The 19,770-nt window shown below is 33.6% G+C and overlaps 1 protein-coding gene across 1 annotated transcript in view; it reads right to left on the reverse strand.

The window, feature by feature from the left end:
* The window catches only part of LOC142873353 (neuron navigator 3-like), a 572,217-nt gene that overhangs the window by 355,186 nt on the left and 197,261 nt on the right, over nucleotides 1-19,770 (reverse strand). Inside the window, exon 2 of the mRNA XM_076007151.1 lies at nucleotides 4,408-4,815. Coding sequence (XP_075863266.1) covers nucleotides 4,408-4,479 — 72 coding nt within the window. The 5' untranslated portion in view covers nucleotides 4,480-4,815. The remainder of the gene's footprint in view (nucleotides 1-4,407; nucleotides 4,816-19,770) is intronic.

Here is a 19,770-nt window from a genome sequence, read left to right on the forward strand (position 1 = left end):
ACAATTTCAAGTAGTCCACAACACCTGTGAGAATAAGCCAGTAACACTTCTTTGACACTTATGTATATTATTTTACCATCACTGCAAGAAAATGCAACAATATAGTCGATGTTAAAAGAATCACCACAATAAAAAAATGATAAAATAAGAATTAGGCTAGCTTTAAATTGATAAAGTATTATACTTCTACTCTGTAAAGCACTGGCAATCATAAGTGAGTGAAGTTTCTGGTAAAACTATTAGAGTAACCTCACATAGTTACATGCAAATATGTGTGCCTGGACTAAACTTCTGTTTGATGTCAAATAAAAACAAAACAAAAACAAAAACCTGTCTATGTGAATAAACATTGATAAAACACTCGTTACTTGCCAATTATGCTTTCTCTAATCCCCTGCTTAAAACCAATTTTAAGTCCAATAAATCACAGAGGCAGGCCTTAAGAGACTTCTTCTATGTCAGCATGTCTCCTTTCTATCAAATAATACAATAATTTCTCTCATTTTACATAGTTCTCCACATTTCAAACACTATACCTGAATATGCTACTTCTCAAATAAACTGCCATCTCTTAGAAAGACAAACATGCTGGAATTTATCTTGAACTTTTTTCACAGCAGGGTAAAAATAATGCTGACTAACCTAATATATAAATGTATGATTTTAAGTAGTGAAAAAGTAAGATGACATTAATCATATACATTTCCATAAAGGTAAACACCTTTGCATATGCCATAATACTGCTCATCCTTTTCTGGTTTAGAGTAGAGCAACAACATAAGTCCAACAGGACACTGAATATTTATTACATTTCCTTGCCATGATTTTGAAGTGTATATCCTGCTACCTTTTTTATCACTACCTAGTAAATTACTATTATAAATGCTTTGGTTTAATACACAAAATCTTCATGGAGCAATAAACCAGCATCCCAGGGTTGTGTGAATTTCAAACTGCTGCAATTAGACTGACAGTAAAATCCACTGGGCTCTGCTTTTCAGTTCAAGGTCACAGTTTATTATATAGCAGTGACATTTGTACCCATTGAGCTTTCACTATGCTTGGGCTTGGGTTTTTGTAAAAATAATCCCAGTGGGCAATAAAATTAAAAGAAAGAAATATACCAACCTCACTGGCATCAATGTGCAAAGGTCAAAAGGTCAGTTTTCAAAAATAAAACACCTCATTATAGGCATTAAGGAGAACTGAGATGCCTTGATAATTTTCCCTTCTGGGGCAGTCCAGAAACTGAATGCCAAGAGCTGGATTATGGGCCAATACTAACTGAAAGTTTTGCTGATAAAAATCACACAAATCAAAAAGGCCATTGAATGCTAGCTAGTCCTATGCTAATCCAAGTTGGTTTGAGATACTTAAAAGCATTCTCTTCACCTCCTGTAAGATTCTTAGAATTATTTTCTTTAACTCCAAGAAGATCCACACCTCTGTTTATTCATAATGAAGAGCATTTCAGATAGGACTTGTGGATATGCTGTCTTAGAACTTTCATCCTCTGTTCAAATTTAGTAAGGTGATGAGGCATTATTTAAAAGAAACCCCAAAAGTCACACACTTTTAAATAACAGTATATAAATTCCAGAGGAATTGATAATTATTTTTACAGCATTCAAACCTTAAAGAGGTAAAAGTGGTTTTTATCTTTGCAGGAAGATACTTTCTTAATAAACTAGAAGGGATCAAGCCAGTTCCTGGCATTATAATATGCACTTCATAAATGACCTCTTCCCTGACATTCACCTAGTCACTTGGTAGAATATATACTCTTACAGTCAGTATCCTGACAGTTTCTACTTGGAAGTAGATCATAGTAAGTACAAAGCCACATATCTTAAATTAAGAACCAAAGCTAATAAGCTATATATATAGACTGAACAAGAGATCAGTTATGTAGTGCTTAGAACAGGTGCCTATATTCCATCCAGGTTAATGCATCTTGCTTTGAATATGTACAATATACCAAATACAGTGACACTTTTTCAGTAATACCAAAAAGATCCTTCATCCCTTCATGGAGGCAGGAGTCAAGATAAATGCATTTTATTTCACCAATGTGGAACACTGTGCCTGCTAAATTAATTCATCATGAAGGACTATAAGCACTTGAAGCAATTACAAAAATGACCTTCTCATCTCTACTAGCAATTATGTGGTGGCAGGAAAGCGGCCATAGCTTTGTCTGCAAAGATTTATGATGTTACATTTCATTTTTCTTCTTAATATAAATTCAAAACAGTATGTCATTATGACTAGGTATTTCTGCTGACACTTAACAAGTTTGAAGCTAACAAAATATTTAGCTTTAAATTTGTTAAGTTACATATATACATAAAAATAAACATATATGTGTATATATCTGGGTTTCTGGCTTATTTGCAGATCTTACATATCACAGCTTGTTTTGGAAAGCCCACATTGGTAGGGTGGCCAAAAAGTCATTAGAACCCCATTTTCCATTCTTCATACTGCTCATTGAAAATGTTCACTCTTCCCCCAGCTCCTTACTGAATAGAAGGTAAGGCTACAGTGAGATGAAAATCCTCTTGAACCACATCAGCAAGCTGGTATTTTTTTTATTTTTCCACAGAATTATGGTTCCCCATGGTTTGTCTAAACTCTATCACCATTAGTATATTACGTATGAGCTGAACAACACTTTGTGAATTGGCCTAGGAAACAAACCATCACCCAAGAGCATTGTTTAAATTTCCACAAAAGGAATTCAAAGAATGACTTTAAGAATCAGTTTCATTCTTCAGCCAGCAATCCTACTTGTGTTTGCAGACAATATTTCTTAGTCAAGAAATGAAGGGATAGCACCTGCAGAGGTAATTTTCTTTCATGTCAGAAAAGCAGGACCTCTATCCAAAGTTGTAACTCTGTAATATTAACTGCTTACTTATCACTCACCTCTCTATCCATCTGCCCGATATAGTAGGCAAATTACCACCAGAGTTCAGGACATTTAAAGAGTAGATAGAGAAAAATGATTAAAAGACTCCTTAGTAGTTAAGAAATTACCAAGCATGGTTTAGATTGAAATTTACCTCTTTATTTCTTCTGAGTTAACACCCTAGTGCCAGGAAGAAAAAACAAATGCTGACCATTTGTAATAACAATGGAATTCTTGGTAACACACTTATTCGTACAGAAATTTATACCCATATTGAGGTGAAAATTGATTCCCAGTATCTTGACTTTTTACAGTATTTATTATTTTCTGAGATTTACTTATACTGCCGGTAAACCCAGTGAATGGACCAAACTGGGCATAATCCATGTATTTCTGTCTCTATTAACGACAAAAGGATTACTGTAGCCCCATGTTTGATGAACAAAATTAATAAGCCACTGACTCAGCTTAGCCTCTTCTAAACTTCTTCCAAAGCTGTCAAAAAGCTAGTTGTTTTCTGGGATATGCACAGTGACTAGCAAACAAAATTTCTAAGATAGATGCACATACAAACCTTAATCATGCCTCTTGCATCCACATTTAACTAAAAGTTTTCTTTCTATTGTCTCAATTTGCCTTAGCCACTGGGTCCCCACACACCTCTCCTGTACTAACATAGTCAATGAGAGTACCACAAAAGATAATATATTTCATTATGAATGGGGCTTTCTCTCCTGGGCACCATCTCTGACCCTTCTGATTAATAAGAACCATCAAGAGAGCACTTTAGTGCAGCAGTGGAGCAGGTAACAGTTTCTAAAAGGCTAAAAAATTGAGACTTAAGTGCAACCTTCAGTATTCAATTCCTAACTTCTTACTCAGCAGCTCTCTAAATCTGTTTAAAAAAAAAAAACCAAAAAGTTAGCATAGTCCTTTCTTGATGTTTTCCACTAGTTCCTTGAACGTCACACATAAAGAGTCAAACCAAAGCTCACAGTTGCCTCATGACTTTCTTTCCAGGCAGCTATAAAAGTGAGATGGCCTCAGCTGACATGTCACAAGTACATGAAATTGTAGAAATTCCAATGCACCTGTGCCTTATAATGGCAGGAAGACAGGTGTTCTCTTCTAGGAGAACTCTAACTTGCTCCATTAATCCAGAGATGCCTGTGACTCATGCCTCACCTTGGATCTCAGAGAACTGTTCATATGACGTCTGGTCAGCAGGCCACTAGCATAAAGTTAAGAGTGAGAGAACACATTGGAATCCCTGCTGACCCAATGGATGGATAAATTCAGAAGACTTTAGAAACAAAATCACCAACTGGTAATGAAATCCAGACCCACGGCAACAGTCTCCTAGATAATCTAGCAGGATTTATGTCCATGAAATAGCATGCTATTTTATCTTATAAGGCACATTCATTTTCAATTTATAAAATTCTTTTTAAGCATAAACAAAAAGAACTAAGCAAAAAGAAATTTATTTGTTTTACCTTCTTCTGATCTTCTAGCTTGTGACTCACTGGATTCTTCCCATGTCTGTTCATTTCTGAAGATAAATCCATCACATTAGGTTCTTGCCCTTCAAAATGGAATCTCTTCAAAATTGCAGCAAACTAATCCAAGATGCAATCACTAGGAAAACACTGGCCAGCCACATTTCCCATCACACACTGTCTCCAAACTTCATCAACTCCAAGGAATGATTAAAAAATCCATTGATTGAATGAAAAAAATAAAGTTTGCAATTTACTCCCAGGACCTTCCAAATCAGCATATCGTTTTTAAATGCTGAACCCTCGGAAGTGAAATATTCATCTGGGAATTTTAACTCCAACTGCTATCTTTTTCTTTCTTCATAGTTTTCCATTTTAACAAAAGTTTACAGATTTCCTATAAACCTGTGATTAAAAAAAAAAAAAGCACACAGTTAATTCCTTCCTACCATTTAGAGTACAAATAATGAAATAAAATTTTATCTAAAGTTTTCAATTTATACAAATATTTTAGGCATGAATGATATTTGGCTTAAAAATAATAGCTAGTGTTCTTTCTCCACCTTTGCCATGAACAACAAAAAATGATAATAATAGCTAGTGAAAGGCATTATTCTTCATGCCTATGGTCTTTAAAATACCAATTATATACCTAAACCAAAATTGAATATTAAAAAAAGTGCTCCATAAAAACACTGAAACTAAAAAGCAACAAGGGAAACACACACCCATCAAGCATGTGTATGTGCTCCACTGTTCCACTAATTTCAGCATTCATAGAACCACAGATTTTTAGAAAAGAACCCAATATGACCAGACACTGTACCAGATACTTTCTTTTCATAAACAAGTTTATTTAAGCTTCAAAATGAATCTCTGAAATAGTTATTATCACCCCATGTTAAGATAAGAAAATTAAGGTTGAGACAGTAAATTTTTGAAAATCTAGTACGAGGTAATAGAACTAGAATCAGAATTCAAATCACTTTGACTATCAAACTGATTCTTAGTCCTGGATGTGCTATTCTTAACTCATATTACATATTTTGTTCAGAAAGATACCATAAATAAATCTGTCAAGTGCCTTGCTTGATTGCAGATAACACTGTACACAAGACTTTACCTTAAAAGGGTAATATAAACTAGTGGTTTCCAAACCCAGCTATAAAAGGGAATCACCTGGGAATAATCTTAAACATATAGATTCCTGATATACACCCCCATCTCTGCTCATTTGGAAGCTAGAGAGTAGTTGTTGGGCACCTGTATTCTTTTCCTCTCTTCCAGATGGTCATGATACAGGAAACTACTGAGGAACTGCAACCTCCCCCAAGGCAGGGCTTCCCAAACTTGTCTGCCTATTAGACTCACTCAGCTTCCAAAACTACTGATTCTTTTGTCCAAGCCCCAGAGAGTGTGTTTTAGAATCACTGCCCTAATATATAAATTTCCCTTATGTAACTGACCAATCACTACCTAAATATATGAGGCAAGAGGAAACTTACTGTCTCAGGAGTCTAGTCTTTAGATAGTTCTTCCTAATTTGAAGACAAAGTCTGCATTTTTATACTTCTGCCCATTTGTAGTTGTTCATAATTTCTATAGTCATCCACGTACATAGAATACCTTTCATTTCTCTTTTACGTGAAAGTTCTTCAAGTATCTCCTTAGCCAAGTTAACCATCCCTAGTACCTTCCAAAATTCCTCACCTCCCTTGTAACTTTTTTCAGAAGATGTCATGCTTTGTACATGGCCCATAAACTATGCTATCCAGAATCCATAAGCATTAAGTACAGCTTGACTACTTTAATAACTCACCTCCAGGACCCACAAAACATGTTAGGACAAGTAGAAATTAAACAATAGACAGTGTGTGAAAAATCAGCTTCTAAACTGCCTTTTGCACCTCTCCATACATTGTTCCCTGTGTGGCATCCTTTTGTCAGCTCTTGCCCCTTTATCAGCTTCCCTGCTCTGCCACATAAATATTATAGTTTGTATACTATCGTGAATGTTTCCAGGAAACAACATGAGCAATGGCTTGCACATAAGAGAGAACATGGCCAAGTTGAGAAGCTGAAATAAATCCAATGAGGAGCCACTAAAAAAATTTTAAGACGACATGCAGCATAATAGGGTGTGTGATTTTAAAAGTTCATCTTAACTGCAAAATGGAAAAATATGGGAGCCAAACCTATGGCAGAGAAATCTTATAGGCATTATCAGAGTAATCCAAGAAACACAATAGCATTCTGTTGTAGTGTAGGAGCTGATGAAATGGAGAGAATGATGAAACCTGGTGATATATTATTTATAAGGTGGACTTAACAGAATTGGTAATTGACTGAACATGACTATGAGTCTGTTGTTTAAGGGTATATGAACATATAAATGATGTTATCATTATTTAATATAGCAAACTCATAAGAGAAGCACTTCGGACAAGAGAAGATTAAAGACTGTGAAACAAAAAATAATTTCTAAAATGCAGAAAATTATCTGCTGATATCACTGATTAACATAGACTCCAAAATCCTAAACAAATGTTAGCACACTGAATCCAGCAATATATAGGATGAATCACACATCAATTCCAAGTTACTATTAATATTATACCAGGAATAAAAGGCTAGCTTAAGATTTGAAAATATTAGTAAGTCATTGTAATTTAGCACATTGACAAATATGAAAAAAAATTATATGCTCATCTCTACTGGTGCATAAATAAAGTTTGATAATTAAACATTAATTCATGACCAAAAAAAAAAAAATCTCTTGGCAAATGAAGAATCAAGGGAACTTCCATAATCTTATTTTGTCTGAGGAAGATCTATAGCAAACATTACACATATTGGTGAAAAGTCAAAAACTTCCCACTTAATCAGTAACAACACATGAATACCTGTTAATATCAGTTCTATTCAACATTCCACTTAAAATTCTAGCCATGCATTAAGACAAGAAAATATGAGGAGGGGAGAATGAAAGAGGCAAGATGGAAGTGTCAGGCAAGCAGTATAAGCACTTGAAAAGAATAAATAAAATTATATTTATAAATATTATGATGTATATAAAAAATATTAAAGAATCAAGAGATAAACTCATAGGATCAAAAAGTGAGTTTAGCAACTTTCCCAGATACAAAGTCAATATGTAAAAATCCTTTATATTTCTTTATAATAGTAACAAACATTAAGAAAACTTTAAAAAGATACTATTTATGATAGCATTAAAAATATCAAATATCCTGTAATAAATCTCACAGAAGATAGCGAAAACTTTATCATCAAGCAATAAAACATCAAAATAAAGAACTAAATAAAGAGAAGGTTCACCATATTTATAAATTGTAAGACTCAATACTACAGAAATGACAATTCATACCTAAAATTTCATAGATTCAGTGAATTAACAATCAAAATCCCCAGATATGGCTTCAGAAGATGCTTCTAAAATGTATACGGAAATGCAAAAGACCAAGAAAATCCAAGACACTAATGAAAAACAAGTTGAAACTACGTGCAGTACCAGATATTAAAAAAAATTTAAATCAACAGTAAATAAAATGGTAAATCAACAGTAAATAACCAATGCAAGGGTAAACAAACCCACCAATGTAACAAACACAGAAATTCCCAAAATAGACTTAAACTGATATGGCCACTGGATTTATTATAAAGATAGAATGGCAAAGCTGTGGGAAAATGTCTTTTCAACAAAGAGTACTGGGTCAATGTTATATCCACATGGAAGAAAGTTACAGTTGACCTCTACTTTACACTAATTATAATTCCAGTTAGATTGTACATCTAAATGTGACAAAACAATAAAACTTCTGGGAGAATACCTCCATGATCTGAGGGTAGGGAAAGATTTCTTACACAAGAGCTCAGAAGCATTGAACATCAAGAAAAAAATAATCAATATGATTATATTAGAACTAAGAACTTTTATTCACCAGATTATAGCATTATAAAAAATTATATAGCATTATATAAAAATATAGGCACAACCCATAGAGGAGGAAAAGGTGCCTGTCATACATATATTTACATGTAAAAATATCTAAACATCAATAAGAAAAAGGCAACAGACAAAAATATTTAAATAGGCACTTTAAAAAAATCATACAAGTAGAGAATAGATTAGTAGTTACCGTGGGTTAGGGATAGGAATGAGGTGTGTCCCAAAGGAAGAGCACAAGGGACCCTTGTAGTGATGGAACAACATTATATCTTGGCTGCGGAATGATTACATGCATCTATGAATGTGATAAAGATGCACAGAACACCCATACACAGATAACTGTCTATACAACTGGTGAAATACAAATATTTCATTGGATTTCTGTGGATTATATGAAGACCAAATTCCTGGTTTTGACATAAAAAAGTGAATACTCTATTAAGAAACAGGAGAAGGCTAATTAAAACTGCTCATTCTTCTCATTCACCTAAGGAGTGAAAAAGAATGACAATATCAACTATTGGCAAAGACATGAAACAACAAGAACACTGCTGGTCAAAGTGTAAACTAGTACAACTATTTTAGGAAAAAGAGTATAGTATTATCTACTAAGTTGAAAGATACACATATTTTATGACCCAGTAGTAATACTGCTAGGCAAGAACTCTTCAGAAATATATGCACCTGTGCATCAAGAAATACGTGCAAGAAAGTGTCTTCAGAATGGCAAAAAAAGACTAGAAACATAAAAGTTGATCAACATTATAAAGGACAAATAACTTTTGGTCTGTTTATATAACAAATAATTAAACATTAAATAATAGTAACACACTATAGACATACATTAATATGTATGAATCTCACAAATATTAAGAGTTTAAAGAGGCCAAAGCCAAAAGTATACATACTATATTATTCCCTTTACATAAAGTTTCCCAAACTGGCAAAACTAACTGATAGTATTAGAAGTCAAGATAGTGATTACCTTTGGTGAGTGGTAGGGAAGGATGTTTTGATTGGAATTTGACTAGAGTACTACTCATATTCTATTTTTTGGCTTGAATAGGCATTATATGAATATTAGCTATGTAGTAATTCATCGAGATGTAAATTAACATTCTGTGTAGTTTTCTAACATGCTTCATGATAAAAAAAAATAGCTATGAAAAACTTCAGATATATTCATGCCTTTAGTAGTCCCACTAATGATCTCTCTAATAAGCAACAAAAAAATACATATATTAGACTGATTAAAGTTGTTATTAGTGGGCACCATCCATGTTTTTAAGGTTATGGACCAGCTTTGATCATGGCACAGAATTGTGCCTGAGCACAATGTTAACCAATACCATTATATGTCAAATATCAGAAAATGTGTTCAAAATACCTTCCCCTCTCTTTAGAGGAGATATTATACTCTACTGGCCGTACCTATTACACACATTTCTTTTTATATGTTTGACACATGATAATTGTGCATATTTATGAGATATATGGTAGTATTTCAATACATATAATGTATAGGGTTCAGAGGGGATAATTAGTCTATCCATCATCTCAAACCATTATCATTTGCGCTGAGAACATTCAATAATCTCCTTCTAGCTATTTGAAACCATATAATGTTATCTTTTTAATATATTGTTGGATTTAGTCTATTAGTGTTTTGTTGAGGATTTTTGCATCTATGTTCTTCAGGGATATTGGCCTGTAGTTTTCTTTTTTTATTGTATTCTTGTCTGGTTTTACTATCCGAGTTATGCTGGCCTTGTAGTATGAGTGAGGAAAATTTTTGTCTACTTCAATTTTTTGGAATAGTTTGAGAAGGACTGTTTCATTGTTAACTGTACTCATCTTACATCTAGTGGTGTAGAACACTAGAAGTTATTCCTCTTACTTAGCTCTAATTTTGTATGCTTTAACAAATCTCCACTTTGCCTTCCCAGCCTCTAGTATCCTGTATTCCACTTTTTACTTCTAGATCAACATTTTTATTAATAGCTTCCACATATGATAACATGCAGAGTTTAATGTTCTATCTCTGATTTATTTTACTTAACAAAACATCCTTCAGTTCCATCTATGTTGCCACTAATGGCAGAATTTCATTCTTTTTTATGGCTGAACGCTATTCCTTGTGCTACAATGCCACATTTTCTTTATGCATTCATCTGTTTTTAGACACCAAAATTGATTCTACATCCTGGCTATTGTGAAAAGTGTGGTAATAAACATGGGGGTGCAGAAATCTCTTCGATATACAAACAAAAATCAACAAACCATTAGCTAAAATAACTAAGAAAAAAAGAGAAGATCCAAATAAATAAAATCAGAAATGAAAAGGAAAATGCCAAAATGGATACCACTGAAACATAAATAATCATTAGAGACTACTATGAACTATACATCAATAAATTCAAAGACCTAGGGAAAAAAAATGGATAAATGCCCAGATACATACAACCCACCAAGATTTAACTAAGAAGAAATATAAAACCTGAATATACCAACAACACATAATGACATTAAATCCATAATAAAAAATCTCCCAACAAAGAAAAGTCCAGGACGCAATGGCTTCACCACTCAATTCTACTAAAGCTTTAAAGAATTAATACCAGTCCTTCTCAAACTATTCCAAAAAATTGAAGTAGACAAAAATTTTCCTCACTCATACTATAAGGCCAGCATAACTCTGATAGTAAAACCAGACAAGAATACAATAAAAAAAGAAAACTATAGGCCAATATCCCTGAAGAACATAGATGCAAAAATCCTCAACAAAATACTAACAGACTAAATCCAACAATATATCAAAAAGATAATACAGCATGATCAAGTGGGATTCACTCCAGGAATGCAAAGGATGGTTCAACATATGCAAATCAACATCACATCAATAGAATAAAGGACAAAAACTATATTATCATCTCAATAGATACAGAAAAGCATTTGATAAAATTCAACATCCCTACATTATATAAACTCTCAAAAAATTAGGCATAGAAGAAACATACCTCAACATAATAAAGGTTATATATGACAAACCCACAGCTAACATAACACTGAAAGCGGAAAAGCTGAAAACATTTCTCTAAGAACTGGCACTACACAAGGATGCCCACTCTCATCACTCTTATTCAACACAGTACTGGAAGTCTTAGCCAGAGCAATTAGGCAAGAGAAAGAAATAAAGGACATCAAAATTGGAAAGGAAAAAATCAAATCATCACTGTTTGCAGATGACATGATCATATATATAAAAACAAAACCCTAACAGCTCCACCAAAAACTCTTAGAACTGATAAACAAATTCATTAAAGTTGCAGATACCAAATCAATATACAACAGTTAGTAATATTTCTATGCACAAATTAGCTGAAAAATAAAGAAGGCAATTCCATTTACAATAGCTACAAAAAATCAAATACCTAGGAATACATTTAACCAAGGAAGTGAAAGACCTCTACACGCAAAACTACAAAACACTGATAAAAGAAACTGAAGAGGATACAAACAAATGGAAAGATATCCCATACTCATGGATTAGAAGAATTGTGGATCAGAAGAATTTTTCTAAGAGAGAGAGTTCTGCTATGTTGCCCAGGCTGGTCTTAAACTCCTGGCCTCAAGTGATAATCCTGCCTCACACTCCCAAGTAGCTGGAATTACAGATGCAAGGCACAGGGGCTGGTGGAAGAATTAATATTGTTACAATGACCATATCACCCAAAAGAATCTACAGATCCAATGCAATCCCTATCCAGATACCAATGACATTCAACCCAGAAATAGAAAAAAAAAACTGTAAATTTTTTTTACCACAAAAGAGCCTGAATAAACAAAGCAATCCTGTGCAAAAAGAACGTATTTCTTTATATTATCATGAAATGTTTCCAAAACTACCATCAATGCTCTAAATTATTCAAATTTACCCACCTAACCTAACACCTTCCTTACAGTGCAAAAAGAGATAGAAAAGGCACACAGCACTGCATGCCTAATATGTGTTCAGTACAATGCAGGCCTAAAATATCAAATTTAAAATCTCAGCCCTTGTCTTTATTATACAGTGTACAGTCCAGTAAGGAGGCAGCTATAGCAAAGAAGCAGAAGCATACTCTTTGCAACTTTGTCCAATACCAAAACCTTAGAATACCCATGAGTTTATATCAATGATAAAAGGTGATTTCATATGTTTAGAATTAATAAATTATGCACATAAAATTATATATGATTTGTGTTTACTCTAAATTAATAAAGAATCAAATATGACATGTTTACTTTTGCAGAATGAAAAAAATTATGATACAACTGCAAAGCAGCTGGAAAAGTGGATTTGTGTACATGAAGAAGATTTTGAAAGCTTGTTCTCTCATATGAAAGTAATTATCAATATGTCATATTAATTATCTGTCACTTTTATTTAACAGAATGGAGTGGTTGGGTTTGGTAGTGAAATTCAATAACTTTATGCATAAATATAAATAGTTTCATGTTTCTAGAGTTTAAAAGAAAGTTTCCACATTGCTCAGACTCAAGCAGAAGTCCCTCACTCAGATTAAGGATAAAAACAATTAAGTGAGATTCTGGAAGGACTTGTGCAGATTACTTTGGAGAGCGATTGGGGCGTGTGCTACTTCCTATCTCAGCCTCTGACAGGTATTCTAAGAAGATTGTTTACAGAGATTAATCCCTGCAGTTGAGAGGACATAGCTAATACCTGGGTAAGGTGTAGTGACCACAAGGTAGAGTGATAACTGAGAAGTGACTAATAGTCCTCTGATCACAGATCAAAGATATGCAAATCTTATGGATAAGATATGGAATTTGTTATAGAAATATCTGCTGAATTCATTTAATAAAAGAGATTCTACTCAAAAGAGTAACTCTCCTGGGTAAGGGCAGGCCTTACGGAGGACACTGTAGGTACCAGGGCTGGGAATTGAAGCTGAGGAGAGATATGGAATGTTTAACTCAAGGAGAGGCCACTACCCAGGTCAAGAGAGGTAAGATTGGGGGTGCCTAGCAGTATGGTTTTCAAAAATCTCAGACAAATAACCATGAGAGTCTGTTTTAAACCTTCCCAAGGCCTACAGTGATGGAGTCATCTACATTAAGACTCCTCTCCACTCTCCCCACCTCCCTTACAAAAACCTGAGTGGGTAGTTGGGGGTGAAAGAAGAAAGTCCTTTCCAAAGGGCAGAAATGTGGTACAGAGGCTTTGCTGCTCTCCAGTCTTGGCTTGGACAAGGGAAGAAGCTTTTCAATAAAGACGAGTTTATAAAAACTGGAATAAATATTCCAACTGAATATTCAAATTATGATGGAAACTTGTTTTGTGACCTACAGTGATCATAAAGCTTATAATATCTCAAAGTGAACAAAAGCACAATGATATAAACAAACTTTGCATCCAGGAATAGAGAAGCAGCTACTTCTACTAAGAAGTTTAAAGAAACAGGAGACAAGTTTGGAACAGAGATTTAGATTTGTGATTCGTCAGTCTAAAAAGATCATTCAATGAAGTTGAGAAAAGCATCAAGAACAGGCCTCTTAGAAAGATCCAAATTGTCTTATTGTACTACTTGCAAAATTAGCTCTTAATCATACCACTTAGGAAATGTGATCATACCACTTAACTAAAAATCCATAAATGGTTCCCTAATACCTAAAGCCAAAAAGAAAACAAAAATCAAACTTTCTCAGTATGATATTCAACACTGTACCTATCCTGATCCCTCTTTTAACTGTCTAGCTCCATATCTTACCAATTCACAGCTTCCATATTCTGTTATAGCCACACTAAACAACTTATTGTTCCTAAGTATAACTTGTCATTTCATACCACAGACATTTGTAGATCCATGTGTCACACGATCCACTTGGAAAATTCCTATTTATCCTTAAAATGTGTTTTCAACTCTAGTTTCTTCCTGAAAGCTTCATTTTATGCACTCACTCCACCCTCGCCTCAGACAAGTTAGACCCTTCTTCCCCATGTTCTACTAATACACTAGTATATAGCTATCCACACACTCACACACACACGCAATAATTTTATATAAAGCTGAAAATGCTGTGCTAAAATTTTCTCATTCTACCAAAAATACATTTTTAGAAAAGCCATAGGGGCCTTCTTATTCATTATTTTAGCCATATTCTTTTTAACTGAGATGTTACATATATGCAATAAAGTGTAAAAATAAATATTTAATGTACAGTCAGCCTATGATATACTCATATACCAGGTTAACCACCACCCATATCAAGATACAGAACATTTCCCAAACTCCAGAAGACTCCCAGATTCACTCTCACATAATAACTCTAAAGGTAACTATTCTGGGCAGTCGTCCTCAAAGTATGGCCCACAGGCCACATGCGGGTGTTTTTGCTCATTTGTTTTTTTACTTTAAAATAAGGTATGTGCAGTGTGCACAGGAATTTGTTCACAGTTTCTTTTAAACTATAGTACAGCCCTTCAACAGTCTGAGGGACAGTAAACTGGCCCCCTGTTTAAAAAGTTTGAGGACCCCTGATTCTGTGTTTTATCAACATGAATTTATTTTCCCTGTTCTTGAAACTTCAAACAAGTGAAATCATACAGGGTGTACTCATTTGTTTCTTTTCTTTGCTTCTTTTCAACAGTAAATCTGAAGGCTTCATCTCCATTGTTGTAAACAGGAGTAGCTCATTCCTTTTTACTGGTACATGGAGAGGCTGGTTGGCTGGTTGTGCTCATGTGTCCCAATTCATGTAATCAACCAAAAGAGAGCTCAATTAGACATTGGGATTTTTAATCGTCCTGGATTCTATATCCTAATTCAGGCTTTTTGGACTCTTCATGCTTACAAATAAGAAAACAAAAAAGTTCACTTTCTTTCCCATATTTTTCCCAGGCTCTTTGACCTCTATTCATATCAGGAGAACGCAAAGGAATCAACAATTCACAACCAACTGTTAACAACAGAGTAACAAATCACAGATCCAGAAACCATTAAAAGATGATGGGAAATTTCTTTAGGAATTCTAACTATTAGCCAGAGGTGAAATGGTCATTTTTTTGTCCTTTAAATTCTCATAATGAATTGTTTCTTCATTTCTATGTGGCTAAATCGGTATGTCTGGAGTGCAAAGAAAAGGAACCAAGCCCAAAAGTAAAGGGTTAGGAAGCTGTTGTAGAAGAGGGCTTTGGGGCCAGAAGTTCCACTTGACCTCCCACCATGTCCCAGATCCACGACTTAGTTGTTACATATAGAAAAGTACTCTACCACTGTAAAAATATTAGAAAACTACTGAAATAATATTATTATTCCAAAAATATTTTAATACTTAAAAACTATTTTTAAAAAGTGATTTTTAGAAAGATTTTACAAACATCAACACCCATTTATCATTTATGCATAAAAAGAAAGCTTAAAAAATAAAAAAGAAATCAAGTAGCTACAGAAAATATACTTACTGATAAACTATCAAAAAAATATGTAGAGTATGATACCATTTATATTAAGTTTAAAGATATGTAAATCATTACTATTTACAGATACAGATACAGTAAAAGTATAAAAATGTATGAAAATGATAAATCCCTTAAAAGTCAGAAATAAGTTAAAGATGTATACTATCATCATTTAAATGAACCATTATATTATAGCTCCTTTTGACCATGGTAAGAAAACCAATAAAAGGTGTAAGGATATGAAAGGTAGAAAAATTATTTGTATATATTATTATTGATTATACAGAAGAGTACAAGAACATTTATAAATTAAATATTTATAAGTAATAAGCAAGGTTATCTTATACAAGACCCCAGAAAAATATATATTTGTATTAGCAATAAAAACAGTGAAAGAAAATTTCATTAAAAATATCCATGAGTAAGAGAAACATAGAATATAATGTCCTTAGAGATAATGCTAGAAAAATATACGACCTTTACAGAGAAACAACTTTTTTTTAATTGAAAGATATGAACAGTGTTTATTCAAATGGAGATAGGAAGATTCAATATCATAAAGGTGTCAGTTGTCTTCCATTATTCCATAAGCTTAATTCTAATCAAAATCTCAATATATAACTTTTTATGTAACTTAAAAAGCTGTTTATAAAATTTGTTTGTAGGAACAAAGGAATAAGAATAGCCAAGACAATTTTGAAAACTGCATGCTTTCATAGATAACAAGATTTATATAAAACAATGATATTTAAGATAGTGATGATATTGGACAAAGGGAAAAACAGATTAGAACAGACTATATTGCTCAGCAACAGAAACACATCCACATAGAGAGGAGACCATTAATATGCAGTTTTATGAGGAAAGAACTGACAGTTTTAAAAAATGATTCTGTGACAATTGGTTATACACATGGGAAAAAAGACTAATATAAACATATTTCTTAAACAAGATATAAAAATACAAACTTCAATGACTGATGAAATTGACTACAGCCATCTGTAACTACCAACAATCAGCATATAAAAAAGCCAGAGATTAAGAAAATATATCCATAGTATATGTATATGTGTACATACTAAAAAGGAAATTCCTACAAAGTAACTAAGAACAAGGAAGACAAATAACCTAGTAGAAAGAGAGTATATGATTAGGCAATTCATATAAGAAGAAACATGGATTGCCAATAAGCACTTGAAAAGCAGTAATTGGCAAATTTCAAAACTTTTAAAAAGACACTAGCAGAGTCCCATCTGACAGAGTATTTAAAAAGTTTAAATGTTACTGATATTAACTGTTGGAAAAGATAGGATAGTACTAAAATTTTCATAAACTTCTGGGGTATGTGTAACTGGCACAAGCCCTTAGTGAGTTATTTGGCAAAATCCAGTAAAGTTGAATGTCAACATACCCTCTGATGTATCAATTCAATTCCTTGCAAGAAATTTATACACTAAAAGACATGTATGAGAATACTCATCATAGCCTCCCTGACACTGATTTTAAAAGTTAGAAATACTCTAAATATTCATTATCAGAAATTTAGATCGGTAAAGCATGGACTATATCTATATAATGGCATGTTTTATAGCATTTAAAATAAATGAAATAAAGTTTTACATATCCAAACAAATCTTAATAATGTAATCATGCAAAGAAGTTACACAATAATAGAGTATGTCATTTATAAGTTTCAAAACAATTCTAAATACTATTTAGAAATGAATACAAATATGATAAAACATAAAAATACATAAGAAACGATAAATCCTAAACCAGGATAGTAGTTTTTTTCTGGGATGAGGATATGTATATAAGGGAAAGTTACAAAAGGAGTTTTTAGCAATTCCAGTATTCCATTTAGGAAGTACAGTATTCTGTTTAAAAAATTTCTGAAGCAAAATGTTAAAATGTGGCAAAGCTAGATGCTGAATACACAAAAGTTAATCATTTTTAACTCTGCTTTTCCTAACACCTAAATAGTTCACAATAAAATAAGAAATGTTTTTAAAATGTAGAGAATGTAAAAATATTTTTAATAGATAAATTAATCAAATAATCAACTGTTGGACTATATAATATGTGGTCATCTATAGGGGCAAGAACTCTTCATGTGGCATTTGGCCATGTGTTGGGGGACTCTTTCTGACTGTACCATTAACTGTAGAATACTGCTGGCATTTACTGGGGGAAGGGGATGACAAATGCTCTACAATGCATTGGTAAAACCCAACACAAGGAAATACTGTCTACAGATCTGTTGATGGACACAGGCACCATACCAATCTGCCTCAGAACACACCTGACTTGAACACAGTGTTAGCACAAGCCATCCTTGTGATCTTTCCTGTAATAACATTTTTTCCCAGAGCCTCCTATGTGTCAGAGATTGTTCTAGGACCATAAAGAGAAAAGATGCATAAAGTTTGGCCCCAGCCCCACCTCCTAAGCTGAATTCCCAGCTCACTCCCTCAGCCAGGAATTTGGGCTCCATCAAGTCAACCCCAGGAAACCTTTATGCTTCACCTGATTCAGCTGCATGTGATTAAACAGAGCCTGCGTGCTACTGATTGCCACCCAACAAATGTATCCCTTTTTGTGGCATCATAGAGAACCTGGCAACAAAAAGTCCACACTAATATAACACAATTCTGTGGGTTACTTTTCAGAAAACTGTAACCCAATTATGTAAGACAAAACAAGCTTTTTTCTTGTGTACCAAGTATTGAGAAAAGGTCTTTAAAAATCTACCTTGCATTGTGCTTTACAAACTAAGCTCTCGTAAAATTCCATCTTTCCCACTTGTGATACACAGGAGAAATAAAACCAGCAGGGGAAAACATTATGTTCCTTGTAACATGGCTGCAGCCTGGAAATGGTAGGTTATTTGCCTTTATCAGATAAATTGGCCCAGCAGCCTACATTTAAAACAACATACTCTGGTTTTCAGCAGGAAGTTTGGACTTGATTAGTTCAAGATAAAAGGACACAAGGAGGGTTGAATATCATTCTAAGCCAATAATTGTATGTGTAATAAAGATTGAACAGTATAAAACATCCATATTCTTAGGTACTAATGATAAGTAGAAAAAAAGCTTGCATCTTTCAGCTAAATTTCTTTATTGCTTAAAAATGCAATGTAGTAATTCAGGGCCAAGTGACAGGAAATTACAGTTTCCTGGCTGACATCAATTCGATCTTCAGTAATAGTTCTAAAATGGAGTTTCTAAGCTCAGAAGAGAAGGAAACACACACACACACACACACACACACACACAATATTTCTCATAACTCAAATCACAACCCAGATGATATGGCACATTATGTGAATAAAATTATGATGCATGCTTACAAGCATGCTGTGCCTAATTTTAATCAAACCTTTTATTTGATCAGGTTCTTACATTTAGTGTGTACATGGACTCAGTTATTTAGAGAATACAGGTCCCCATAAGGAAGATTTGAAACACATGGCTGTTTCTTATAGCAATAACAAATAGACAATCATTTTATCTAGGTACTCATAAAGTAAACATATTGAGAACTGGTGAACTAGGAAACAATTTTTTTAATTAAATTAAAAACAAAAATTGATTTCTAGTGTCCTTGCTGGTGTGCTATCTACAGTTTCCCCTAGGGGAAAGGTGCATTTCCTACCTTTTCTGCCATGCTCACATCATCATATATATCATCTGTTCAAACTCTCCTGAAAGCAGGGGCCACTAATTGCCACCCAATATCCATTCTCCATTAACCCTCAAAGTTTTAGCTGTATATAGGGACTCAAAATGAGAGACATTTTCCAGTTTCCCCATTTTCAAGATCTGATCTGGCCATTTGATGATACTGTAGCTAATAGAATGCAAGCACAAATGTCACAAGCCACTTTCAATGACATAATTTAAAAGGAAATTGCTCACACAGAAATTTT

Source organism: Microcebus murinus, chromosome 10 (genome assembly GCF_040939455.1).
Source record: "Microcebus murinus isolate Inina chromosome 10, M.murinus_Inina_mat1.0, whole genome shotgun sequence".
Taxonomy (NCBI): domain Eukaryota; kingdom Metazoa; phylum Chordata; class Mammalia; order Primates; family Cheirogaleidae; genus Microcebus; species Microcebus murinus.